Source organism: Pongo abelii, chromosome 1, assembly GCF_028885655.2.
Source record: "Pongo abelii isolate AG06213 chromosome 1, NHGRI_mPonAbe1-v2.0_pri, whole genome shotgun sequence".
Classification (NCBI taxonomy): domain Eukaryota; kingdom Metazoa; phylum Chordata; class Mammalia; order Primates; family Hominidae; genus Pongo; species Pongo abelii.
The window spans coordinates 112258893-112286550 of record NC_071985.2 but is presented as its reverse complement, the minus strand read 5'-3'; the positions used below and the strand labels follow the sequence as shown (position 1 = coordinate 112286550).

Here is a 27658-nt window from a genome sequence, read left to right as displayed (position 1 = left end):
AGGCACTTTCTGTTATCCCTTTTTATAGAGGAGGAAACAGACTTCTGAAGCTAAGTAACTTGTCCAAGCTAACATAGCTAATAAATAGCAGATCCAGTATCAACCTAGGCAGTAAGGCTCCGTTCCTCCACCATGTGCCATCGGTTAGTACAGAAATAGAAACCATTGCTATGATAGCAAATATAGTGTTTAGTATTCCTTTCAGCTTATCGTTTTATGCTTCCCCCTATAAAGTTACACTGGGGAGAAAACAAATAAATGAACTGAGTGTCCATTTATCCTCATCTAACATTAATTGTTACATGCCCTGAACAAACAGGAAAAAGACTTATTTCAGAAAACAATATGTATGTAAGTGGCCACCAGAGATAGTTTTCTGTATGGTTTGTATTCATTCCTGGGACATGTATTTAGAGACTTCCGTGTTGCAGGCCTGTGCTAGATCTGGTAAAACAAAAATGAGTAAAACATAATACTTATTCTCAAGAATCTCACACCTCCTTCTTCTATAATAGATTCTTATAAGCGCTTTGATATTTAGTAGAGGCAGTTCTTTCCTCCAGAAGCTTACAGTGTCCTTTCTGCATTAGGATCTTAGTGCAACATTGCTCTGCAAACTTGGACCAGGGCAGAGTGAGATAGCAGAGGAGCTGTGCCAGCGTCTACAGCGAAAGGAAAGGATGCTGCAGGACCTTCTAAGTGATCGAAACAAACAAGTGGTGGAACATGAAATGGAGATTCAAGGCCTGCTTCAGTCTATGAGCACCAGGGAGCAGGAAAGCCAAGTAAGGATTAATGCACAGATCAGAAAAGTATCATGTAGTGCATTTATAGTCTGCAAATAGGAAGCATTTGCAGACTACAGATGTGTGTATATTTATATATTTTACAGTCAACTCTGTTAGTTTCTTTCCTTCTATTTATTACCTAGACCACAGTTTTATTTATTTACTTACTTATTTAGAGATGGGGGTCTCGTTGTGTTGCGCAGGCTGGTCTCAAACTCCTGGGCTCAAGCAATCATCCTGCCTTGGCTTCCCAAAGTGCTGGGATTATACGTGTGAGCTGCTGCGCCTGGCCTTAGACCACAGTTTTACATTAATCATCAAACTATGACACATTTCTTGAAAACCTTGCATTTGGAAGGGTGTCTAAACAATACATGTATCCATTAACTTCATCACATACATTTTCTTTTTCTTAATAATCTGATCATTTTGAGAGAAAGGAGTAGGGGTTGTGAGTGTTTCGATTTTGATTCTAAATTGTTAAGACTTGAGTGATATTTTGCATTTCCAGTCAAGGTATGGGAAAACTTACACTCAACATGTTTACTCTTAGTTTTTGTAAAATCTGAGTTAAGAGGGAAAAAGGATTGCATTTTTCAGAGGTCGTGGTGAGAATAAACAATCTCATAATAGTACAGAGTATATTAATTTCACAATATTTAAGAAGTAAATTCTTTTTTTTTTTTTTTTTTTGAGATGGCATCTCCCTCTGTCACCCAGCTGAAGTGCAGTGGCGCAATCTTGGCTCACTGCAACCTCTGCCTCCTGGGTTCAAGCAATTCTTCTGCCTCAGCCTCCCAAGTAGCTGGGATTACAGGCATGCACCACCATGCCCGCTAAGTTCTGTATTTTTAGTAGAGATGGGGTTTCACCATGTTGGCCAGGCTGGCTTACGATTCCTGGCCTCAAGTGATCCACCCATCTTGGCCCTCCCAAAGTGCTGGGATTACAGGCGTGAGCCACCATGCCCTGCCCATAAGTAAATTGTCAATTTTTCCTCATTTCTATGTGTTTTCTCCTCCAGGATAAAAACTCTTAGTTGACTTGTGCTGCATTTCAGATACCAGTAGCTCAGAATACCCCTAGTCAGTTTTTAGAGGAGGATAGACTCTTTTTTGCCTGTTATTTGACCCCATAATATTTTCTTATGTTTTCTTATGTTGTGAAAGGATTATACTCCACTATTCTAATTGTTAGGCCCACTGAAATAAATACACATCTTTCTAGAAAGGTCCTGCTGTGTGCTTCAGAAATTGTTTCTAAAATAGACCTAACAAAATTATTCTAAATTATTTAAGTCTTTGGCAAGAGGCTAGGATCTTTGAGTTTTCTTTTTAACTTCTTTGTGATTTGGGAGAATTGGTCTTTATTATACCTCAGAAAAAAAAAATATGCACTGCTGGTAATAGAATAATGGAGATGATGGAAAGAAATGACAGGAGATTTTTCAACTCAAGAAGATTAATGGTTGTATCCTTCTAGATCTGCTTCTCTAAATTTACGTGCAAAAGAAATCACCTGGGTAGCTTTTTAAAGACGTAGATTGTGGAGCTCAACTCCAGAGAAAGAAATTAGGAGGTATAGGTGGGACTTAAGAATTTGCATTTCTAACAAGTTTCCAGGTGATAGTGATGCTGCAGGTTCATGGACTGCATTGGAGGAGCACTGCTAAAAACTCTTAAATACTACGAGAGAAGGAGTGCCAAAGCAGATAGAGCACAATATATATCTTGTATGTTATTTATTATGTTTTTTTCCCCACAGTTTTCACAGATATTTTTATTAAGGTACTTTAATAATATTCTGATACTTCTAAAATAGTTATATTCAAATCTCCAAAGAGCCCAAATTTTACTTACTGAAAAATGGAAGGTTTTTTTTTGTATTTCCCTTAGAAATTGTGACAAGAGCTCAGCTTCTGCCTTAAAACAATAGTACTTTTCCTCAGAGACGGTTGGTGTTATGATTCATCATAACACCTCAGTAATTTTAATATCAATTTATTATTTCCAGATTTTCTGTTTAAATGCAGACTTCCTGTGCATTAATAGTTAAAAATGTTGTAGATCTTTCCCTTATTGTGTCATCATCTGTCTTAGAAAACTGGGATTTGAAATGAAACAAGCTAAGTTGGGTGATTTTGAGGTTGAGATTCTCCTAATCATGTGGTCTGATAAACATGTTTATGTGTGTAATTGATTCATTCAGTAAATATGTAGTGAATGCCTATTATGTGCCAGACACTGTACTGGGTGCTTGAGATTCAGCACCAAGTTGCCTTTAGGAAACTTACATTCATGTAGGGGAAGCAGAGAGAGATACATTAGATAATGGTAAGTGCATTGAAAAAAAATTAAGCACAGTAAGAAGTGTTGGAGATAGAGAAGAGATTGCTGGGTTTAAAAAAAAAATTTTTCCCAGCTTTATTGAGGTATAATTGACAAATATTATATATATTCAAGGTGTACAAGATGATGTGTTGATACACATATACATTTTGAAGTGATTGCCACAATCAAATTAACACATCCGTCACTACACATTTTATGCATGTATGATGAAGACACTTAAGATCTACTCTCTTAGCAAATTTCAAGTAAATAATACAGTATTATTAACTAAAGTCACCATGCTATCACGGGATCCCCAAAACATATTCATCTTCTACTTTGGCCAGCAAGATTGCTGTTTTGGATAGGATATGCCAGGAAGACCAACCTGATAAGGTGACATTTGGCAAAGACCTGAAGGGAGCAAACCACACAAATGTTTGAGTGAAAAGGAATCCAGCCCTAAGAAGCAACTATCTGAGAATAAAGACATTTGTTATACTAATTCAAACCAGAATCTTAACACCTTAGCCTGATAGTTCTAGCAGAACCTATTTCAGATTCTCGTATCTGTTACAGATGTGTTAAATTCAGTTTTCTTTTCCCAATATTCTGCCTATGAGACTTTCTTTCCATTCACTTAACTCTGTTTTTCCCTGTAAACTGAAAGCAAGGAAACTATTTCCTAAGGACCCACTGTTTTTTGTTGTTGTCGTTGTTGGTTGTTTGTTTTTTACAAATGGTTGACTTTGAAGAAATAATACCAGAACAAAAAATTTGTTTTACTAGAATATCTTTTTAATGTTATTTGTGATTTCCTCTTACTAGGCTGCTGCAGAGAAGATGGTGCAAGCCTTAATGGAAAGAAATTCAGAATTACAGGCCCTGCGCCAGTATTTCGGAGGAAGAGACTCCCTGATGTCCCAAACACCCATCTCTAACCAACAAGCTGAAGTTACCCCCACTGGCCGTCTTGGAGAACAGACTGATCAAGTAAGAACTATAGACTTACATAATTCATGCTGATTCCATTTCCTTTTTACATTCGAGGTGTAAGTTTGATAATTTTAATACCAAATTCTGAGAATATTCTCAGTACTGTCTTTGTGATCATAGTTCCTGCATCTTCCTAAGTCCCCTGACTTTTGCAATTTTTTAGGGTTCAATGCAGATACCTTCCAGAGATGATAGCACTTCACTGACTGCCAAAGAGGATGCCAGCATACCCAGATCCACTTTAGGTAAGTATCAAATTTCATTTCATTAAGGGACTTTGTTTTTCTCTTGCTTTTTCTTCTAGTAATCTCTGTGTTATAGGTTTGGCCAAGACTCTTTTCTCTTCCTACCTTAATAGAACAAATAAGTTTGGAATTCCTCTGAAAGGCTGAAGAACTGTCCTTACCTTATGTTGAGTTGAGGTTATTGCTCTGGTTTCACAATTCGGCCCAGAGAAATTCTATCCTTACTCTCCTTTTCAGATAGCTTTGCAGGGATTCAGAAATGCAGGAGGTAATGGTTCCAATCCTGCACAGCAGGGCCATGAGCTGACACTTTTTCCTGGGTATCGTTTCAAGTCTGGGGCCACTTACTGTAACTTGACATCACCTACATTAAACCGTTAGGAAGGGTAAGCAGTGTACATTGAGTTATTTGCCAAGCCTGGCCCCATTCAGGGGATGGTTTAGGAAAGTCTTACAAGTAGTCATTCTCTAGTAGGAAAGCTTTACACTAATCAAAGAGTAAGAGAACATTGGATTTGTTTTATTTATTCTTTTTTTGCCTTTTTTTAAAAGTATACTTTTCCCTAAAGTTTTTTATTTTTGAAATTTCAAATCTACAGAAAATTGGCAAAAACAGTATAGTGAATACTCATATACATTTTTATTCAGACTTACCAGTTATTAACATTCTGCCACATTTGCGTTTTTTCTTTTATTACACACACACACATATGTAGTTGTAATGTATTTTCTGAACCATTGGAGAATTTCTTACAGAAATCATGACACTTTATTCCTGAATACTTCAGTAAGTATTGCCTAAGAAGAAGGGCATTCTCCTACATAGCTACAATATAATTATCACACTCAGAAATTTAACCTTGATATAGGTTTAGTATCTAATATACAGTCCACATTCAGAGTTCCTGTTGTCCCAATAATGTTCTGTATAGCTACTTTGGTTTTCCCCAACCCAGGGGTTATGCATTGTGCTTAGTTGTCATGTCTCTTTGTCTCTAATCTGGAACAATTGTCTAGCTTTTTTTTTTTCTTTAGTGAGATTGGCATTTTGAAGAATCCAGGCCAGCTAATATTCCTCAATTTAGCTGTGATTGTTTCCTCATGGTTAGATTCGAGTTAAACATTTTTGGCAGGAATACCAAATGGATGACATCTATCTTTTTTTCCTTCTGTCCTTCCTGCCTGCCTGCCTGTCTGCCTCCCTGGTTCAAGCGATCTTCCTGCCTCAGCCTTCCAAGTAGCTGGGACTACAGGCATGCGCCACCATGCATGGCTAGTTTTTTTGTATTTTTTCTTAGAGACAGGGTTTTGCCATGTTGGCCAGGCTGGTCTGGAACTCCTAGCCCCAAGTGATCCACCTACCTCGGCCTCCTAAAGTGCTGGGATTACAAGTGTGAGCCACCACGCCTGGCCTGGATGACATCTTTTTTAGTGCATCACATCAGTGCGTGATAATCAGTTTGTATCATCCTTGGTGATATTAAATTTAGTCATTTGGTTAAGGTTGTCGCTGCCAAATCTCTCCATTGTAAAAGTTTTATTTCCCCCTCAGTATATAAGTGATCTGCTGGCTGAATTTGAGATGTTGACAGTTCTGTTTTCCAACAATCATTCACTCAGTGGTTTTAGTATCATTTGAGCCTTGCCTGAACCAGCTACATTGGTTTTAAACTACATTGGTAGTTTAAAAATAGTGATTTTCAGGGTTGGGCTTGGTGGCTCATGCCTTTAATCCCAGCACTTTGGGAGGCCGAGGCGGACAGATCACTTGAGCTCAGCAGTTTGAGACCAGCCTGGCCAACACGGTGAAACCCTGTCTCTACTAAAAATACAAAAATTAGTCAGGCTTGGTAGTGCATGCCTATAATCCCAGCTACGCAGGAAGCTGAGGCAGGAGAATCGCTTGAACCTGGAAAGCGGAGAGATTGCCCCATTGCACTCCAGCCTGGATGACAGAGCAAGACTCAGTCTCAAAAAAAATATGATTTTCTGTTTGTAAAACTTCTTCTTTGTTTATTTGTGGGTATTATTAATAAAGAAGAGCTGTCCTTTCCCTATCTCTATACCCCATTTGTTTTTATCAATATGGATTTTTAAAAATCATTATATTACTGATTTTGGTCATTATTTCCTTTAATGCTCAAATTAACCCATATTTGGTCAGTGGGAGCCCCGTCAAGCTGCTTCTCTGACCATTTGCCATATCCCCATTGGTTTTTTTGGTTTTTAGCATAGTTTCATAGTTTCTGGCACAATAAGATGTTCTATGATTACCTTTTACTTTACCTCCCTCAGTCCCAGAATCAGCCATTATCCTAAAGAGCTCCCTGATTCCTTTTGGTGGGAAATGGCATTCAGAAACTATGATCTGGACACAAGATGTGTTCATTGCTACATGAATGCCTTTTGCTTCTAGGACCTGGTTTTTTTTTTGTTTTTTTTTTTTTGAGATGGAGTCTCGCTCTGTCACCCAGGTGGGAGTGCAGTGGCACGATCTCTCTGCTCACCTCCCGAGTAGCTGGGACTACAGGCGCCAACCACCACACCCAGCTAATTTTTTTGTATTTTTAGTAGAGATGAAGTTTCACCGTGTTAGCCGGGATGGTCTCAATCTCCTGACCTCGTGATCCGCCCTTCTAGGCCTCCCAAAGTGCTGAGATTACAGGTGTGAGCCACTGCGCCCAGCCGCTTCTAGGCCCTTTTAAGAGAACATAGCTAGCACTGAGTATTTTTAAGTATGTATGTGTGTTATTTGTATACATATGAAGATTTGATACTGATTTCCTTAATTCCAATTTAACAATATAGGTTCTTTTTTCCCTCATTTCATATTCATATCTCCTTGAGAGCCCTGGTTACTTATAGCATCAATATATTTCAAAATATTTACACAGTTGCAGAATAGTATAATATGCAAAAGTGTTTTCAGAATTGTTACATAAATACCATCATCAACAATAAATGTATTAAGTAATGTTTAAGATTTTTTTGTAGTTCTTTTTATCCTTAGGATATTTTGCACTGACAGTGTTCAGTTAGAGTAGTAGTGAGTTCAAAAATTATTTGGATTAATTTTTTTATTATCTTTTGGATGGTTTTATTATCTATTTGCTATATAGATTTATTTATTTATATTAGTATTCAATTTTAGACCTTTTCTCTCCCATTCATTGTCAAGCTGACTTACACATTAAAAATTAAATATTTACACAGTTCAGAACTCTAGTATATAAAATGATATACTCAGATGTCCCATATTTCCCTATTCCTTCTCTTCTGTTTCCACTCATCTCCTGCAGGTAATCAGTTTCATTTCTGGGTTATTCTTCCTGTATATCTTTTTGCAAAAATAAGCAAATGAATCATCTGTGTATATGTGATGTATATATATACATTCTTATTTCCCCTTTTTCCAATAGAAAACCTACTACTTTAGATGTATTCTTACGCACATAGCTTGTTTTTACTTAACATATTCTTAAAATCTCAAAATCACTCCATATAAATTAATAAAGATCATCCTTATTCTTTTTTTACATCAGTATATAGTGCCATCTGTGAATATACTATAGTTTATTCAATCTTTTCTTTATAGCATCTAGGATGATTGCAGTATTTTGCTATTATAAATAATGCTACAAAGAACAACCTGTGTATGTTTTCTTTTTTCTTATTATTGGAATGTGTCCTCTGTAAATTACTCACAGAAGGCAGCAGGTACCACATTATGTTAATAGCAATTAAAACTAGTGCTATATTTTCATTTTAGGAGACTTGGACACAGTTGCAGGGCTGGAAAAAGAACTGAGTAATGCCAAAGAGGAACTTGAACTCATGGCTAAAAAAGAAAGAGAAAGTCAGGTGAGTTTTCTAGTTAAGTCTTAATTCCAAAATCCCTATTATTTTTTTCTTTCAAAATAGTTTATATTTGAAAGCATATAATTCCCCATGTATATCTGAGTCCAAATGCCAGGTATGACTTTTTTCTTTTTGGATAAAAATATAAGTTATTTTATATATATATTATCTCAAAAAGATGCTACTGTTTTTAGATTGGGACCATTAAAACTTATTAAGTGCTGGAAAAACGTAACCCTCTCTCCCCATTGCTAACTGGAATAAAATAATTGTAAAGGCCGGGTGCGGTGGCTCATGCCTGTAATCACAGCACTTTGGGAGGCCGAGGTGGGGGGATCACTTGATCCGCTCGAACAGGAGTTCGAGACCAGCCTGGCCAATATGACGAAACCCTGTCTTTACTAAAAATACAAAATTAGCTAGGTGTAGTGGCAGTCACCTGTAATCTCAGGTACTCGGGAGCCTCAGGCAGGAGAATCATTTGAACCCGGGAGGCAGAGATTGCAGTGAGCTGAGATCGTGCCATCATACTCCAGCCTGGGCAACAAGAGCAAAACTCTGCCTCCAAGATAATAATAATAACAACAACAACAATAATAATAATAATTGTAAAGCACTGGTGAAAAAAGGAAGCATTGTGTGATTGCTGCTTAGAGTTATGACATTAGACCCGTGAAATTAGTTTTAGAAACATGAAACAAGAAATTTGAGTATAATCAGTGTTTATCAAGTATTCATGTGCAATGTACTGTGCTAGGTATTTAAATTAGCACTAATGCTCACAACTCTACACAAAGTAAGTGGTGTCGGCCCAATTATTATAGACGAAGAAGCTGAAACACTGATTTCTCTTTTAAAATGGGAGTGGAGAATAGTCATGTAACTAATAAATGCCAGAGCTATGATTCAAACTGAAGCCTTTTGTGACTTCACATACTTCCTAAGAAGATTCATTTCCTAGAGCACATTTTTCCCACCTTATGCTTTAACTCTCTCTAGCATAGAGTTCTCCTCAATTTTTTTAGAAGAGGCCTTTCAGCCTTAGAGGTTCTCTTCCCCCGCCTTTCCTCCACAGCTAATTGCATATTCAACTATGATGTTGAAGAAATACTAGGACCACAGCACAGAGTTACAGACTGAAACTAAAAGCTTGTTTGTTACTATGTTGGCATCTCTTTTAGAAGATCAGTCAGTGTCATGGCTTCCTAAATTCAGTTCAACTAGCTAGTCCAAATAGCTCCTTAGTTTTTTTCTACCTTTTGCCATAGCTAGATCTATAATATAAAACCTGTGTTTGTATTTGTGTCAGAATTATCATATTTTATCTTTTGATTTCATTATCATATTTCTGCTTACAAACAGACTCATGTTTTATGACTCAATTAGTTTTCAGGATATGAGAATGTGTGGCATTTAAGAAATACCAGTTTTAAAAATCCCCTAGTCTCCCTTCCTTTTTGTGGTTCTACCTTAGCCGTTATCTGATTATTCATGTCAGATATTTCAGTTTCCACACCCTCTTCCTGTTTTTCTCACATTTATCAAATCCAGAGTAATGTTACTTTTTGGTTCTGTCCTGTTTTCAGGATCATGAAATTGTAACGCCTATGAATGGGGGTGTTTTGAGTGGGTGATATTTAGGTATTGCTAAATTCCTTTAAAGGGTTTATTTAAAATAACTTGTCTTTACCATAAAGATTGTATGGATACGTGGTATCTACAGGAAAGACATTATAGCCTAGTGGCTCTGAGTCAGCTTCCCTGAGTTCACGTTCTGGATTTACCACTTACTAGCCAGCCCTGTGATTTTTGAACAAGTTCCTTAATTTCTCTCAGACTCAAATCACCTTGTCTGTAAGTTGAAGAGTAGAAGAAGTCACCTTATGTATAAATAAAAGAGTAGTTATCTCATAGGATTGTTGTGAGGATTCACTCATTCATTCATTAGCTATATGGGGACCTTCTCTAAGCTCGGGCTAGTGCTGGGGATGAGGTAGTGAATGAAATCAGTAAGGTCTCTGGCTCTATGTAGTTAATTTCTACTGGGGAGATACAGACAATAAATAAATAAACATTGTAATATAGTAATATTACAATGTATATTAAGTATAGTAAGTATATGAGGGAAATGATAGAAAGCAACATGGATGGAGACCATCTTAAATAGGGTGGCCAAAGAAGTCTTCTCTGAGCAGATGACACGTAAGCTGGGACCTAAGGATGAAAAGGAGGCAGCCCTGGGAAAGATACTTCAGGCAAAGGGAGTAGTAGTTGTAAAGGCCGAGTCAAGAGAAAGTCTGGTGTTCCTGGAACAGAAAAAGTCTAGTGTGCCTACGAAATCATGAGTGAGTATTAAAATGGCAGATATCAAAGTAGGAAAAGTAGGCAGGAGCCAGATCACTAGGTTTGTTAAAAGGATTAAATCTATACAAAGCATTTATTAGAGCGCCCAGGGCATAGTAAGTGTTAGCAGCTATGGTTGTTATCATGATTTTTTTTTTTTTTTTTTTGAGATGGAGTCTTGCTCTGTTGCCAGGCTGGAGTGCAGTGGCGCGATCTTGGCTCACTGCAACCTCCACCTCCCAGGTTCAAGCGATTCTCCTGCCTCAGCCTCCTGAGTAGCTGGGATTACAGGCACACATCACCACGCCCGGCTAATTTTTGTATTTTTCGTAGAGATGGGTTTCACCATGTTGGTCAGGCTGGTCTCGAACTCCTGACTTCGTGTCCGCCCACGTCAGCCTCCCAAAGTGCTGAGATTACAGGTGTGAGCCACCACGCCTGGCCTGTTATGATTTTTAATGAACTTTGTCATAACCAAGTACTTGCCATTTTCTGGTGAGAACACTGAAAGTTTAGGGCATGTAGTGCCAGCTTTTGGCAATATTTCTTCACAGGTGGTGGCGTGTTCTTCCATCAGGAGTCATGTAATGTTTGGTGATCTCTCATGATGTTAGCAGCTGTTGCTGTTTGATGCCTTATCCATTAATTCATTAAGGGTTGCAAAATGGAGATATCCTAATGCTATCATTTTTTCATCTGTTAGGTGAAATACTTACATAAAAACTTCATCTCTTCTTGCTTCTGCTAATGGTAACCATTCTTTTTCAGTATCATAATAAGCTTGTTAAACAAATTTGATGTGTTTTATAGTGCCAGCTAAAGTGGAAGACATCATTAAGAACAACTATGACATCTTCCCATAAAACAGCCTTTGTTACCATACTGCAGGGATTATTGGTTTGATGCTGTAGAGCCCTATTCATGTTCTCGTTTTCTTTTCCGTTACTGGCTAATAGTGATATGATATGCAAAAGCATTTGCCTCAGTGTTAAAATGTAAACATGGCAGATACTGTTTCCTCTTTTCACAGATGGAACTTTCTGCTCTACAGTCCATGATGGCTGTGCAAGAAGAAGAGCTGCAGGTGCAGGCTGCTGATATGGAGTCTCTGTCCAGGAACATACAGATTAAAGAAGATCTCATAAAGGTCTTTCAAAACTTTTTAAAGACCACTGGAAATGTTCACAGTTCAGAATACCTGTAGGGCCTCTTCAGACAATATTTGCACACATCGAATCCCTTGGCCAGTGATTATCCATATCCCACTTGAAAGTATAGGCAGAATATTTCAAGAACATTTGTTCCCGTCCTCCTCTGCTGAATAATCCTTTTATTACTATTTTCACATCCACACTTATTTTTTGACTTCTAGGACCTGCAAATGCAACTGGTTGATCCTGAAGACATACCAGCTATGGAACGCCTGACCCAGGAAGTCTTACTTCTTCGGGAAAAAGTTGCTTCAATAGAATCCCAGGGTCAAGAAATTTCAGGAAACCGAAGACAACAGGTAAGTTATTGGAATATAAACCTTATTTATTTATTTACATTTTTTTGTATTCTTTTTTTTTTAGTAGAGATGGAGTTTCACCATGTTGGTCAGGCTAGTCTTGAACTCGTGACTGCAAGTGATCCGTCCTCCTCAGCCCCTCAAAGTGCTGGAATTACATACAGGCATGAGTCACCACATTGAGACAGGGTCTCACTGTGTCACCCAGGCTGGAGTGCAGTGGTACGATCACAGCTCACTGCAGCCTCAAACTCTGGGGCTCAAGGAATCTTCCTGCCTCAGCCTCCTGAGTAGCTGGAGCTGCAGGTGCACACCACCACGCCTGGCTCAAACCTTATTTTTCTACTGTGAAATAAACCATGGTAAAGCTGTCAATCTCAGCTATTTGTGGAGGGTTAGTTGATGGTATTTCATAGAGAAACTGTGCTCTAAAATTTCCTACTTTGGTCGGTAGCAGCTATAGATGCCCCTTTCTGACATTTGTAGTTCTGAAAAGAGCAGCAGTTCTTTTGGACACATACCAATAGTTATCCCTCACACTCATACATAAGTCACCTCCCTCAACTGAATCTTTCTCTTTTATCTGCGTTTAACCACGTTCAGATCTCTCCCAGTTAAAAAAAAAAGAGAAGGAAACCCCTACATTTGCCCCAGATTTCTTTGTAGCTACAGCCCCATTTAACCTTTCTTCAATGCCAGACTTTTCCAAAAGACTTACTTGCCTGTACTCCCTGTCTCCATTATCATCTGTCCCACTAACTACTCACCCCACTGCATTCTGGCTTTTAACTGTACCTTAAACAACTCTGTTGGTTATACATTGTCATAGCTCATTATCTTTATAGCACTTATTACACTCACAGTGACACACATCTATGATTAATGAATGTATTTTTCCTCCACTAGATAGTAAGCTTTCCCCTAGAACTTAGAACAGAGTCTGTCCCGTAGAACGTGCTCAGTAAATATTAATTGAATGAATGAAGAATACTAGTAAGTCCTATTATATACATTTTCCTCTTGCCTGTCCTGTTTCCCTCTTACTCCTTTTTCTTAGCTGCTTTCCTGTGCTTCTGGCTTCTCTCTCCTTTTTCTTCTTTTTGCTCCCATGTTTGAATTCCACCTTACAGGTTTTAAAGATTAAAAAAAAAGATAATATGACATTGATTTGAAAACTATAAAATAGTATCAAAAGCTTAAGTACTAAGATAGTGGGCTTTTTAAGTCATAGTACATGCTATTGCATTTTCTTGTTTCTCAGGATTAACTGTGGCTTCATGTCTCACTGTGCCATTTGCACATTGCTTCTTCTCTCTTCTTTACTCAGTTGCTGCTGATGCTAGAAGGACTAGTAGATGAACGGAGTCGGCTCAATGAGGCCTTACAAGCAGAGAGACAGCTCTATAGCAGTCTGGTGAAGTTCCATGCCCATCCAGAGAGGTAAGAGAGTGGCTGTTTTTTCTTTTATTCTTTATTGAAATTTTTATTTCTTTTACTATTGTATTCTTTTTATGCCTTTTATTCTTCATTAAGTGCAGATGCTTATGATACTGAAGAGGGGAGAAAAAACAGCGACAATTACTGGGGCTACCCACTTTGTCATTTGTTTTATGGATTGCTCTGAGCCTCAGTGTCAAAATCTTAAGTCAGGAATAGCGCCTGTTTCACACAGCTATTGCAGAGATTAAATAAGAAGACAGCTTTTGTGTCTAAAACAATGCCTTGCATGTAGTAAGCACTCAATGTATGTTCATTTCTTTTCTGTGATCCATGTCCTGTTAAAGGCTGTTCTATTATAAACATAAGGCTATACCCTGTCTCTACTAAAAATACAAAAATTAGCTGGGTGAGGTAGCACGCACCTGTAGTCCCAGCTACTCGGGAGGCTGAGGCAGGAGAATCACTTGAACCCGGGAGGCAGAGGTTGCAGTGAGCCGAGTTCGCACCACTGCACTCCATCCTGGGCGACAGAGCGAGACTCCGTCTCAAAAAAAAAAAAAAAAAAGAGAGAAAAAGAGTAAGGCTGTAATGGGCACTGATATTCATTTAATATCATTGAAGAAAATATATTAATCGGGATGGCTAATATCATCCTGGGACCACGGATAGCTATCATGATGAATATAGTTTTCTTCTACCTCTTAATTTTTGGTCACATATATGATACCTCTCTGGATCATTTTATATTCTCTTCATTTTTTTTTTTTTTTCTCATTTTGCCTTCCCTACTAGCCCCTTTTACTCTTTTTCAATTATTATTATTATTATTATTTTTGCTATTCAGTTTCTTGTAATTTATTGTTGGACTTTAAAAATGTTTTCTTTCTACCAGGAAAATGAAGGCAGAGGAAAGGTATGATAGGACCAGTTGATTGTGTTACTTTTTAAAGAACCTCTGGAGCTTTAGTTTTTATGAACCAGATTCCTTTTCAGCACACCATCCCACTGTCAAGTTTGGTAACAAATGAGAAAAGAAATATCTTCAGTAGTGGTTCTACTTGGCTCAGTCTTGCTCCAGTTTATATTTAGTTTGTCCTGGGTTTTAGTTTTTCAGAAACAAAAGCTTTTAGTCAACTAATGAAATTTCTCTTGTTTGGGCTATAGGGGTGTGAGATAAGTCTTAGGAGCTGTAATTTTATGTGAAATTGGCCCAGAATCTAGCATAAGGGGCAAGCTTTTAAAAAAAGGAACAGTCCTTACTAATCTGTCAGCAGTGAACACAAATGCCTTGTACACAAAGACTACATTCATTTATTGTGTCCTGGAGAACAATTACTTTACAAAGTCGTGTGGCTCAAAGTGGTATTGATGGTTCTTTGGAAACAAATGTGGACTCACTACAGTTGATGGCTAATCCATTTTCCTTCCATGTGGCATGTTTAATCAGCTCTGAGAGAGACCGAACTCTGCAGGTGGAACTGGAAGGGGCTCAGGTGTTACGCAGTCGGCTAGAAGAAGTTCTTGGAAGAAGCTTGGAGCGCTTAAACAGGCTGGAGACCCTGGCCGCCATTGGAGGTGGGGAACTGGAAAGTGTGCGAATTCATCACAAGCTTGCCTACCGAGCACTGGCGGGTCAGACTGCAGCCCAGGATGGAAAACCTTGTTTGCACTAACCAGAAAGATCCTTGTCTGATTTTGGCAGAATTAAACGGTGACTTACTAATGATAGAACTGGTACAAGTAGCATCAACTACAAAGTGAAACTCACTTTAGCCTACATGGATTTCACTGTACATACATATCAATCCCTAAATTCAATGGTGGAGGTTGCAAAGTGTATTTGCACATTTTAAATCATTCTGTTTTAGTTTTTTCACTTTTATTCATTCTTATCCCTAGCCCTTCTCATTCCCTCATCCCTTCTGTGGGCCAATAAAGTTTATTCTTCCCCCACTTTCACAATCCATTTCATATGTTCCATATCATATCACAAATGCATGTGTGTGTATTATTTTTGCCATTCAGTCAACTCCTCTTTGAGTGAGAGCATTTTTTAAATCAAAAGCATACAAGTTTTAAGATGAGAGAGCGGGAAAGAGATTGAGAGTCTATAAGAATGACTTTGCAAAAGTGATATAATCCTTATCAGAAGGTAATCAAAACCAGGAGAGTAGTCTTGTAATAGTAGACTGCAAGTATTGGGAAGGCCAAGTTAAAGAACAGAGGCAAGAACTATGAAAGTGATCATAGTCAACTTTTATCTCCAATACTGTCTCAGAGTTGACTGTTGTACACAAGTGAAATTAGATTAGGTACAGATTAGATTCTACTTAAAATTTGTTGTTTACTGATTCCTTTAGGTTTCTTTAAACCAAGGTCATGCTATTTAGTCAGAACATGACTTCTAGAATGGTCTTCCAGAGTCAGAATTCTCTGTTTACAATTTCAAATGTAGTATCCCTCTTTACATTCAGTGTTTAACCAAATAATTCATTATAGCCAGAAGAGGGTATTGCTTCTTCCATTTGTGGCACTAGATAGGGTCCTATGTTTTTCACTATTTAGTATGTATACATTTCTCCATATAAAAGTAATAGGCTTCAGGCTTTGAAGTGCTAGAATAGTTTAGAAAGAAATGTTACAGATGTATGTTTATAGTTTTAATCATTGTCTCAATGCTTTCTTGTGGCAACATGACAGGTATAAGGAGAGGGGCACCGGAGATTGTATTTCTGATGTCTTGAATGTCAAGAGTGTGAAAAGTAACCAAGATTGCTTTGCAGCTTTGTGAGATCAACATCATGAATTTGTTTTCATTTCCTCTGGTTGGAAGTTTCCTAGGTTAGAAGCTGAGGTTTCAGTTCCTTTAAATATGGAACTTGGGAACAGGGATTGAGGTTTTCTAGCACAGTAAATGTGACTGAATACCCTTTCTAAACTAAGTGGGGCACAGTGATTTTTTTTCCTTCTTTTTTTTTTAACTTGACACTTTATTTCTTTCACATGTTGACATGGCTTGTATTACATTCTAAATTTCATCTGTTTCTGTAACTTTAGCTGTGTCTATAACAGATAGAGCATCAGTCAAACTAGAGTGGACAGGGAGAAAATGTTCTACTGGGGAAGCGCTCTGGAATCTTCCGATTAAGTCATTTGCAAAAGATTGATAGCCATAAGCCTTACTCTTGATGGATCTGTCATTTCAGTTTCAGTGGCTTTTGAGGAAAAAGGAGTCATTTAAGGAAGGAGATAGGAAGTGTAGGCAGATCCATCCACTTTTCTTAGTCTCCCAATTTTAAGAGACCCTTTCTTGCACAAAATTTTTTGTAACTTTCCAGAAGTAAAGAGGAAGGTAATGGAGCTGTAGAAATGTCAACCCATCAAAGACTAGTTTGTCATCGTTACAACAAGGCATTTAGGGAACGTCTTTCCTTAATTTTACTAATAGACCAAGGAAGCCTTCTGAGTCTGCTAGTAAGATTCAGCTCTGGGTGATTCTTCGTTTCTAATGGCTCATAGGGATTACAGTTTATGTTAATAATCACTCCTACTTCTGTCAACCTCCAGCAAGAGTAGATTGATAGCAGGATAAATTAAAAGTCTGATCTTAATGTCATAAATTTGACTAAAATATGGTACTAACTTTTTTGGATCTAGATAGCTGGAATGAGGCTTGCAAACAGTGTTATCTGGAGAGAGCTTGCTGGTCTAACAACTTTGTGTGATAATTTGGCATCCGATTAGAGAGCATGAGTCTGATAAATTTTATAATCCACACAGAGATCATGCTGTGGTTGGACACATCATTTAATAATATTTAGCATGATATAATATTCCATTTTCTGTACAGGAGCACAGACTCTCATACTGGATTATTTTACCTTTGACAGTCATTTTTCAATATGACAGTAATTTTAAATAAAGCATCGTGTGCTTATAGAACCTTGTGCTTGAGTAAAAATAATCTTCAAATAAAAATAATGAAGTAAATTTTTACTTAGGCCATGCTTAATTGGAAGCATAGAACTTAAATTGAGAAAAAAATCCATATGATAGATTTTGTTTTTCTCATGTTTCCCTTTTGAATAATAACAAATAATGCAGAGTAATGGTTGTAAGAGTTCAGGGTAGATGAAGTCTGTAGGTTTTAGAAGTATAGAGTTGAACCTCCAAGAGGACTTATTTAATGAGTGAAATAAATGTCCTTAGAAATTGTCCCTAAACTCTTTTCTATTGAAAGTTTATAGTATTGAAAATTTGATGATTATTAATACCTAGTATAAATCAACATTCATCTGATGTTCTCTTTTTAGATAGCCAAGTTATAACTTTTTTGAAAAGACATTATTGGACTATGTTAGTAGGTCAGCCTTTTCCTGTGATAGTGTGTATTCTTATCTGTCACCCAACCTTCTCCACACCCTCTTCTCTTCATTCAGTTGTGGACAGCAGTAATTTTTTCAGGACTTTTGCTTCTTAGAGGAAATACATTTTTTCTTATTTATATTTTTAAAAGATGTTTCTATTACATTATATATAGCAAGAGATCTATTAAGGATCCAGAAAATCTTAACCTGTAGAGGATATGAGTTCCTAATCATAAGAATTAGTTTCCTTGAGGGTTCTTTAGTATATTCTATTTACACAGTTTATACATAAGTAAACTCTGTGGCCGATGTACATAAAAAACCTATCACTTTATGCTCATTCATCCTCCTAATTCAGTGTCTGGGTCATGAGATGTTTGGCTCATGGCTTCAAAAACTGTTCAAGAAAACTGATTTCAGTTCTCTCTATGTTGATCTTCCAGTTGGATCTGGAGTCTTCTGATTGTGGAAAGGAGTAGCAGATCACATTATACTGAAAATTGTCCTTTTCATTGAGAAATAAAGGTTGACTGAGCTACCTAAAGTCACTTTCCTTTGGACTGTAAGCCTTAGACAGAACAATAATACCTTTGCTTTTCTTGAGGTAGTATTAGAAAACTCTAGTTCCCATTGATAGGATAAACTTGTTTTCTCGTTTCATGGTCTTTTTATATAAAACAGTCACAAAATCTTGACATTTGGCATCCCTGCAAAGCTCAAGTGGCGTTTTCAAATAGGGTATTATATAGCATTCTGCAGGTTTACAGTCAGTATCCTGCAAGGAAAGGTGACAAACTTACTGTGAAGTTAGGAAGAAATATTAGTAACCCACACACTTAAAATGAGTTTTCCATTTTACCTTGTAGAAATTGGACTAGAGATAGAACAAATGAAATTAGTTTTCTTTTCCAGGTATATCCTGTGAGATACCAGCACAGAGTATTTTCTCTCAATTCTCTCAGGGTTAAAGCTCAGTGAGCTTTTCTTTTCTCTTTGGTAGTGTGGAACCATTTGTACCGTAGAAAGAATAGCTGGAAATATGGAACTCCAATGTGGCAATACAGTAATAAACAGAAGGAATGAGTCAGTAGGATAATGTATTGGAGTGATTTCTGTGTATTTCAGTTATAATGTTTTTTATATAGTGTATATTTCAGTTATTTCAGTTATAATGTGTTTTAGAATGTGGATTTAAGCCACCTTCTCACCCTTTGCACCAGTAGCTTTGTTAAAACATTTTATTATGATCAAATAACAAGCCTGTTGCTTTTAAGTAATCTAAGTGTTAACAGAAGGTAAGTCTTCAACTTCTCCCTGTTCTCACCTGGGCCAAGATGAATTTTCTAAATAAAGAATAGCTTTGTAATTTGCCTCCAACAAAGAATGGGAAATGGAAGGAAACACAAAACTGTGGTCCTGACAATACTAATTCTACCAGTTTTCAAATAAGAATAATTAAGTGACATACTGATTATTTTTGTGTTACTCTCCCTTTTTTTGTTTAAAGTGAAATTCCAGAAGTAAAAATCTTTATCATGCTGTTTTCCTGTTACTAAAACTGGAAGGGTAAAATAGAAAGTTCAGCAACATCAGAAAATGTTGTATTTAAAATAATATGAAGAATAGGGGTTTTAAGTACATAAACCAAATTGGCTTCCTTGTAGGTTTACTTTTAGTATATAACATAAATATGTAGTGCTTCTTTTTACAATAATCAAAGTCATAGCTCCAAGATATTGACCTCTTTCTCAATCTATAACCTTTGTAGGCATGCGTTTATACCAGCATGTTTTATAAATTATGAGTTTCTATCTGTGGCCATGAAGTCTTATTAGTTTTCACTTAAAATTTTGTGGGTTGTTAAGAAGAATTAAAGTGATTCATAACTTCACGCTTGAACCTGGGAGGTGGAGGTTGCAGTGAGCCGAGATCATGCCATTGCACTCCAGCCTGGGCAACAAGAGTGAAAGTCTGTCTTAAATAAATAAATAAATAAATAAATAAAGTGGTTCATAACATCAGATGAAGAAGGAGGTGAGTGATATGTTAAATGATCAGAAACTTGGCATTACATTATTTCCAGGACCATTTCCCCACCAAAATAAGCTGTATATTTTTCATTTCTTCATGGCACTGTGCTGTTAATTTGTGTTAACATTTGTGCTAAAATGGAGTGTAATTTTTATATATAAGTGTTAGAATTTTAGCTATCTTAGTTGAAACACAAAAAATTGTTACTGATCCAATAAAATTATCAAAGGCCAACAGAAACTATTTGGTTTTATTCTTAAGATATTTATAAAAAAAAGAAGTAGAGAAAGCTTGTATCTTTTTTTTCCTTATGGGAGAATCAGTCTATTGATTATTTACTAAATTCCAAGTCAAAGCAAGGCTCGTAGAATGAGTCTTTAACTAAAGGAAGAAGAAACTCGAATTTTTCTCCTCTCGAAGAAGTGAGACTAAAGAAACAGTGTTATACTTTCCCCAGAAATGTGACATAGGCTACTTTACCTTAAAAACCCTTCCTTGCTTTCTTTGCTGTAGGAGAATAGCAGAAAGCACAACAGAGGTTTGAGGAGCCAACTGTGGTGGGTAGTGCTGTCTCTAAATGTTCCTAGAAAAGCCTGTTTCTCGTGTTCTTTGAAGAAAAAAAGAGATCATAAACAGGAAGAATTTATTGACATTACAGAATTATGGCATCACAAAATAGGTGCAGTGGTCATATCTCCTGGTCTGCCCTGGAGTCGTAATTTACATGTGCCTTGGTTAGCCTAAGGATAGAAGACTGTAGTTGTATTGAGTCATTACCCTTTTGGAGAAGTAGAAACTCTTTCCAGAATTTTAGTGGGATTTCATACCCCCAAAAGTGTTTTAGATTATGATTTGGCCTTTTCAAGTCACTTAAAACAGCTACTTTCTGAAACATGTGAGCTGGAAAGCCCTAAGGCTACTTAAGAGATGTTGCAATTTAAAGACAAAGATACGCCATAAAGGGGTTTGACTGCAGACAGCAGTTTTCTACCACTTGTGTTCCACGATCAGAATCTGTCTAGATAGAGAATTCTATTTCTTAGCAGAAACTATGGAGGACTATATGGAATCTTAATTTTCTTATGATCCTGAAGGGAATGTGTACAGGTGAAATTGTAGTTTGATAGGAGGCCTCTTTTCCTTGATTCTCTCATACAGCACCATAACATTAAAGTCAGCAACAGTTGGTTCATGACATGAAAATGTGAGCATTCTTGTAATGAATGCATGGCAAAGTACCTGGGAGTCAGAGTGAAATGGGGCTGAGAGTATTGGACACAAGGGTCCAGTACTGAAGGAAAGAACACTTGGCACTGCCAACTTATTCATGCTTAAAGTTTTAGTTCTTCAGATCACCTTTTAAAATTAATAAAATATGATCTCTTGCTATGTTCTAAGTAACTATATGGAAAAACATCACTCCTTTTCTGTTGATCCCATATTAATGGCTTAAAGGAAGATAATAATGACTACAGAGTAGAATTTGGGGGAAATGGTCTTGACTCCACCCAATTTGGACTCGTTACTAAAGAACATGTCATGAGCCAGGTGTGGTGGCATGCACCTGTAGTCACAGTTACTTGGAGGCTGAGGTGGGAAGATCCCTTGAGCCCAGCAGTTCAAGACCAGCCTAGGCAACATAATGAGACCTCATTTCTAAAGCAAAATAAAACGAAAAAAGAGGTCATGAAGTTTCCCCTAAACTTATTTATGCATGTTGGAGTTTTAAGGCAGTTATCATTTAATGATGATTAATCCTTTTTGTAAGGCACCTATTCCAAAGAGTTCAACCAAAGAGTTGTCACTACTTACTTTTTCAATGTCCTGTGAGGTGGAGAGCAAAGAGTGTCATTTCAAGCCTCCTGCTGGGGAAACAAGTATTCAGAAATGAAGAAGTGCAGGTAGAATCAATCAAGATCATTCAGATAGTAACATCAAGTATAAAACTTCTTCTGCGATGATATTTAGGTTCTGTGGCCTTCAGCTTTCTCAGTCTTCAACTTATAAGCCCATAGACTACTTCAGTTTACTTACAATAACAATAATATTGTTTAAGGATGGTATTTATTGAGTACACACTGTGTACCAAACACTGTTCTAAGCACTTCAAAATCAGCAAACCCTTTAAAGTTCACAACAGTATGGAGTGGATAATACTCTTAACCCTAGTTATTAAATGAAGAAACTTAGTTATGGAAAGGTTATGACTTGCCTAAGGTGACATAACTAACGAAAATAGCACAATTCAAATATAGACAGTCTATCTCCATAGTTCTTGTTCTTAATTATTATGCCATACTCAATTTAAAAAGTTCTACAAAAGTATGAATTTTTGCCTCAGTGATAAGAATACCTTATATTTGCATAGTGCTTACATTTTCACCCAAGGATTTTATGGTCTTATGTTTTAGAGGTTTATTTTTGTGTACTTTGTAGAATTAGATAGCTGATAGAAAATACTTTTCTAAATCTAAATAAGGGACATCTTGGTATCACCTCCATTTTGTATTGTTCAAAGCCTAGAAACTTTCAGGAACCACAAGTTGAGAACTTTTATTGAAGCCTCAAATAAAAGTTTTTTATAAAATTGCCAGTCTAACATGTAAAACTTAATCTCGAAGAAGCAAGTTAAATGAACAGATTCTTAGCTCCCAGAGAATCTAAAGGCGGCAGACTATTTTATATTTTATCAAAAAATAAGAAGAGTCATCAATATAAAATCATAGGTACCTTAAATTAGAAATTCAAAGTATTCCAATTTAGTTCTGAAGATAGTGTTTTGTTGTGCAGTAAAAGTTTAGAAAAGGGTATCACCCACACAAGAGAAGTTCTCTCATTTATTTAAAAAAATGGAAAATGGTAAAAGATGTCTAATGTAAACTTATGTACAGGACCTTGTATGAGATAACTTACTCTTTTATTCCCATATTTTCTACAAATTTTTTAGCTTTACCCCTCAAACATGGGAGAAAAAGTTTCAGCATTTTAATTCAAATTGGTAAAAGGCTGAGCAACCCTTAAAGCTGCCGTAATGAAAGAAGACTGTGAGCTAGCTTAAAAAAGAAAGAAGGGGAAGAAACAAAACCCCTGTGTAGTAGAGTGTCGAAATGAGATGAGCATTTATTTGTCTCCATCGAATTCCTTATGAAGCCAGAACCATAGCATCCTGCTCTTAAGTGAAATAAGATGGAGCATTATCCAAGAATGCAGACATGGCACCAGAAAGGCTGTCAAGATAACTGGAGGGCAGAAAGTGTCAGATAAAAACCTTCAAGACCAGTGATAGTCACCCTTTCCAATTCTCGCTTCTGGAACCTGGCAGGAATGGTCCTGGGATGTGGGCCCAGCCTGACTCCACAACCCAGCAACAATGGTAGGGGATGAGGATCCTGACCTCATAGAGCTGAGCTTTCTTCAACTACAGGATCCTTCTCTAGCCCCACATTCAAAAGAGAAACAATGTGAACAGTCTGTTTTCTGTCGCTGAATGAGACAATTCATTTCCTTTGCTGGAAAAACATAAAAGATTGTGATCGCTACTGTTGTACAGGGAAAGATTTTCCAAAGTAAGCATAACATGATGTGGGTGTCCTAGGTAAATTAGCATCCTGGGTTCAGTAAGTTTTTAAAGCAGCCAAAGATTAGGGAATGTGTCCATACACCTCTACTCAGCTAGTATCCTGAGTGAGATGGTTTCTGGGGTTGGTTTGAATGAGTAAGTATTGGAAATAACTCTTGTACACTGTCTGCCACAGACCTCTAAAGATGCTAAGTGGTAGAGGTGGTAGAGGCTTCACTGAACAGGACCCTTCCTTGATCCAAAGTTAACATAAAGTTCATGGTGTAGATGAAGAAACCTAAGCTGTTATCACAGCATACTTACTACCTCTTAGCACTCCATGAGATCAGCCTGGGCCATTGCAAATATGTAGATGTGAACTGCCCCTGCTTACCTTATCTGCACTGGGTGGTGAATGCTCATGATTCAAGCAGAGCCTTTCATGCCTGGATGTCTGAACTCAACAGAAGGTTCTTTGGTCTTCGAGGAAGAAGCAAAGATAAAGATCTGATTTGTCACCAGAAGAAAAAGTGAGTGGCTTCTAAGAGTCCGGGGTCTTGACTTACTGGCGCAGCTCTAGTGAGGGCTAGTTGTATAACCTTGAACTCACCACCTAATCTCTTAGAGGTCCAAGTTAATCAGTGGTCAGAAGTGGAGTTGTAACTGGTTGGTTGCCGAGGCTAGGATCAAAACAAGATTTCAAGATTCTTTAAGTTGGGGAGGTTCTATAAGACACAGTGAGTGTCACAGTAGATTTTCTTTGACAAATTAACCATAATAAATTTCTACACTTCCCGAAAAATGCAGTAATATAAAACATAGCTCTTGGTCTTAAAATGTATGAACAGTCTTAATTTTAATCAATATAAGGAGGAAGACACACCCTAGATTTGTGCTGTCCAATAGGGTAGCCACTAGCCACATGTAGTCATTTAAATATAAGTAAATTTAAATAAAATTTAAGATTCAGTGCTTTGAAATGTGGGCCATACTACCCACATTTCAAAGCTCAATAGCCATATATGACTGTGTCCACTGTACTGGGCAACACTGGCACAGAACATTGCTGTCATTGCAGAAAGTCCTCTTGGTCAGTGCTGCCTTAGACCTTTGCCCATACCACAGACTGCAGCTACTTGTACCTTAGAGTAAGGTGTAGATGTTTGGGCCCTAGAGTGGCTATGTCCATCTCTGGAGAATGAAAGGATGGGTTAAATCCTATGTGGATAAAGCAGTGCAAGAAACCCTTCAGGCAAAGGGTGTCTGCACAAAATAAGAGTTTGAGAGAGGTGAGGAGGAAGGGAGGTTAGAGGAAGAAATTAGGGATCAACTGAATCGTTGGGTGTCTTGAATCTTGACTAGACCTGAACCTTACTAGGACACAGGACCCCCAGAGGGAAGTTCCTCAGAGAGATTGTCACCCTATGCACAACTGATCCCAACAATAGATACCTCTGAGAGATTCAGGGCAGCTCTAATCTCCAGGCACTCAGTGGTGGGGAAAGGGTTAGGCGTGTTGGACTCATGTTATGGAAGAGAAAGTTTTTATGTAGCCAGGCAGTGGGGAATAATTCAGGCTTTCTTGACATTCGAGTGGGGTAACCAGTGCATCTGACAGTCGGCTCCATAGAAATGGGTCTGTGCAGGCAAAGTCAGCTTATGTTGTGAGGCTCAGGCTTGAGTATGAGTAAGAAAGTGTCCGTGATACAAAAAGTTCTATTTTTCTTGCCAGCCCTGCTGGCTAGGGAGAATTTCTTCCACATGTATATGGAGAAAGGAAGAAATCAGAGGCAGCTGGCAAAAAGAGTATTATTTAACCTGCTGTCTGGAAGCCATCTGTGAAGGGAATCACTTTTCTTTTCTGGACTTGTTTCCAGGTGCAGCTGCAGGGGATGACACCGAAGATGCAAGCACTGAGTTCACTGACAGTATTGAGGAGGAGGCCGCACACCATAGTCACCAGCAAGTAAGTCAGAGTCAGGGTCTGGGACTTCCAGGGTGGACGGCACACAGCCCTTCTGAGGTCTGATAGTCTCCTGCAGCCCTTGTGGACTTAGTGAGAAGATATCTTTTTATATAAACCACTTCTCAGTCATCTTCCTGTTCTCCTTGAACTTCCCAGCTGCCTTTCCAAGCCATATCTTCACTCCATTTTTCTCTCCAATCCACCCTTTGGTTTGTATTGTATCTCTTTTTTCTGCTTCCTTCCCCCTCCTACCCACCTTTGCCCCTATTTATTCTCTATAGCTATAGCTTCAGAAGAATTTTTACTTGCAAGACAATGGACACATTCCCCTTGGGCTTTTTGTACTGAAACGCACCACAGAAGACAGGGAGTCATCGAAGGGCTGCTCGGGGAGGTGGCAGGGCGGAGGACCTGCTTGGGAAGAAACTCCAAGAAGATTGGAATGCTTCCAAAGCAAGAATCTTTCTCAGTGAAATCTCATTATACAAAGAGAACCTTATGCAACCTGACAAACCACTGAGGTCATGGTGACTCAGTGATTAGCAGATGGTACTTCAACAGCAATCCCCTGTCAAACCTAAGAACTTGAGGCTGAAACATTGTTTCCACCCACCATCAGTGAAGATGTAACTAGCATGTTACAAGAGTGAATAATCTGGACTTCAGAGATGAAGTCACCAATAGTGATCCCACAAGCACTCACTGGAACTCCTATAATGTCTCCACTTTGTCTATGCCATTTAGCAATCTCATCTCCTAGATGGACTGTGCCTATGATTCTTAAGGAGAAAGTGAATCATTGGTAGATATCCTGCACAAGCAGCTGGACTTTCCAGTGATAGCTTTCTTGGGGCTATTAGGAAAACTAAACAAGAAATGAGGCTTTCTGGGTCTGCCTGTATGTCTTCTGCATAAGAAAAAGAAGAGACATCGAATCAACCAATAAGAAGAGCCCAAATAAGCATCCTCAAATATTTTGGGATTTGGCACTTGGGGACATGAGTAGTTGTCTGGGATACGTCATATTCTCAACAGTTTCTTTATAGTAGTAGGATCACCTTCTTATAATAGGATCACCTTCTTGTTGCTATAGCTGTACCTGACCTTCCCTGCTCCCTTGAGTGCTTGCATGAGCTCCACTTTTCCTTTTGCTTGAACAGCTTCTCCTGAGTCCTCCTTACCGATGATTATGACTTTAATTATATGCACCTCTGTCCCTCCAGACAGATCCCTCTGTCCTCACTCTCTGATTTCATTGAGAATCTTGGGTGAGAAAGAGGGACCTTCAGGATGAACAAATGTCTACTCTAAGACAGCTAGATTGGGAGGTTGGCTGGTCACTGATGGTTATGATGACTGTGGGACAGGATTAACTTCAGAATAAATGAACAGGAGACACAGATATGAAGACAGTCAGATTCTGATTGATATGGTCTGAAGTACTCCTGATATTGCAAGTCATTTGCTCTAATTCTCAATTGTAGGCAAACTGATTTGTAAAGTTGCTTCTTCTTCAGCCTTCTTTCCTGTAGCCTAGCATGGAGAATCTGACCAGACCCCATTTTGAGAAGGTCAGCCCACCCTGGAATGAACTTTTTATATTAGGGCATTTGTATTTCCCTCACAATACTTGCCACATTACTTGGCATAGGAGAGATGCTTAGTGTAATTATGAGTTAACAAGCCTTTGGATCAGGGCTTGACTCATGATAGACAAAGTATATGCCTGCTGGATGGAAGAATCTCTTGGGTAAGCACCATTTTTCTTTCTGTCACCTTTCCTTGAAAATACATCTTCAGCTTTGGGTAGGAGGAATCTTGGTGTATGAAATCATTGCAAATTTACTTCATCTTTTCTGGAGTTTGAAGTTGTGACTCTCCTGCTACCAATTAAATAAAGCTTACTTTGCCATAACTGTTTCGTGTCCAGATTCTCAAAATTTGTTTGCTTGTTTCCAGGAAAATGGTCCCTTAAGGTAGATTTTGAGCTTCTCCTTGTTATGTCCTTGGAAGGTAAACTTTTGATTGACACCAAGCTCCCTTCCTACTCCAAGCATTCATACACTTTCCCTAACAGACACATTCCACCTTGTCTTTCTTCCAAGGTGAGAATCACCTTTTGGCCAATGCAAGTTGCTTCCTCCTTACATTTTGGACTCAGCCACCTCAGGAAGCCTCAAGTCTGGCCATGATAGTAATTTTCCCTAGATTATCTCCCACAAAAT

The 27658-nt window shown here is 38.0% G+C and overlaps 1 protein-coding gene across 33 annotated transcripts in view; it reads left to right on the top strand.

Annotated features, from left to right (window-relative positions):
* The window catches only part of PDE4DIPP2 (phosphodiesterase 4D interacting protein), a 226099-nt gene that overhangs the window by 159938 nt on the left and 38503 nt on the right, over positions 1 to 27658 (top strand). For 28 of the 33 annotated variants that reach the window (XM_063715329.1, XM_054528934.2, XM_054529910.2 and 25 more), the window contains 9 exons: positions 591 to 785; positions 3947 to 4111; positions 4278 to 4359; positions 8129 to 8220; positions 11591 to 11707; positions 11933 to 12070; positions 13398 to 13510; positions 14958 to 15085; positions 25345 to 25433. In XM_063715329.1, coding sequence (XP_063571399.1) covers positions 591 to 785; positions 3947 to 4111; positions 4278 to 4359; positions 8129 to 8220; positions 11591 to 11707; positions 11933 to 12070; positions 13398 to 13510; positions 14958 to 15085; positions 25345 to 25433 — 1119 coding nt within the window. 33 annotated transcript variants of the gene reach the window in all.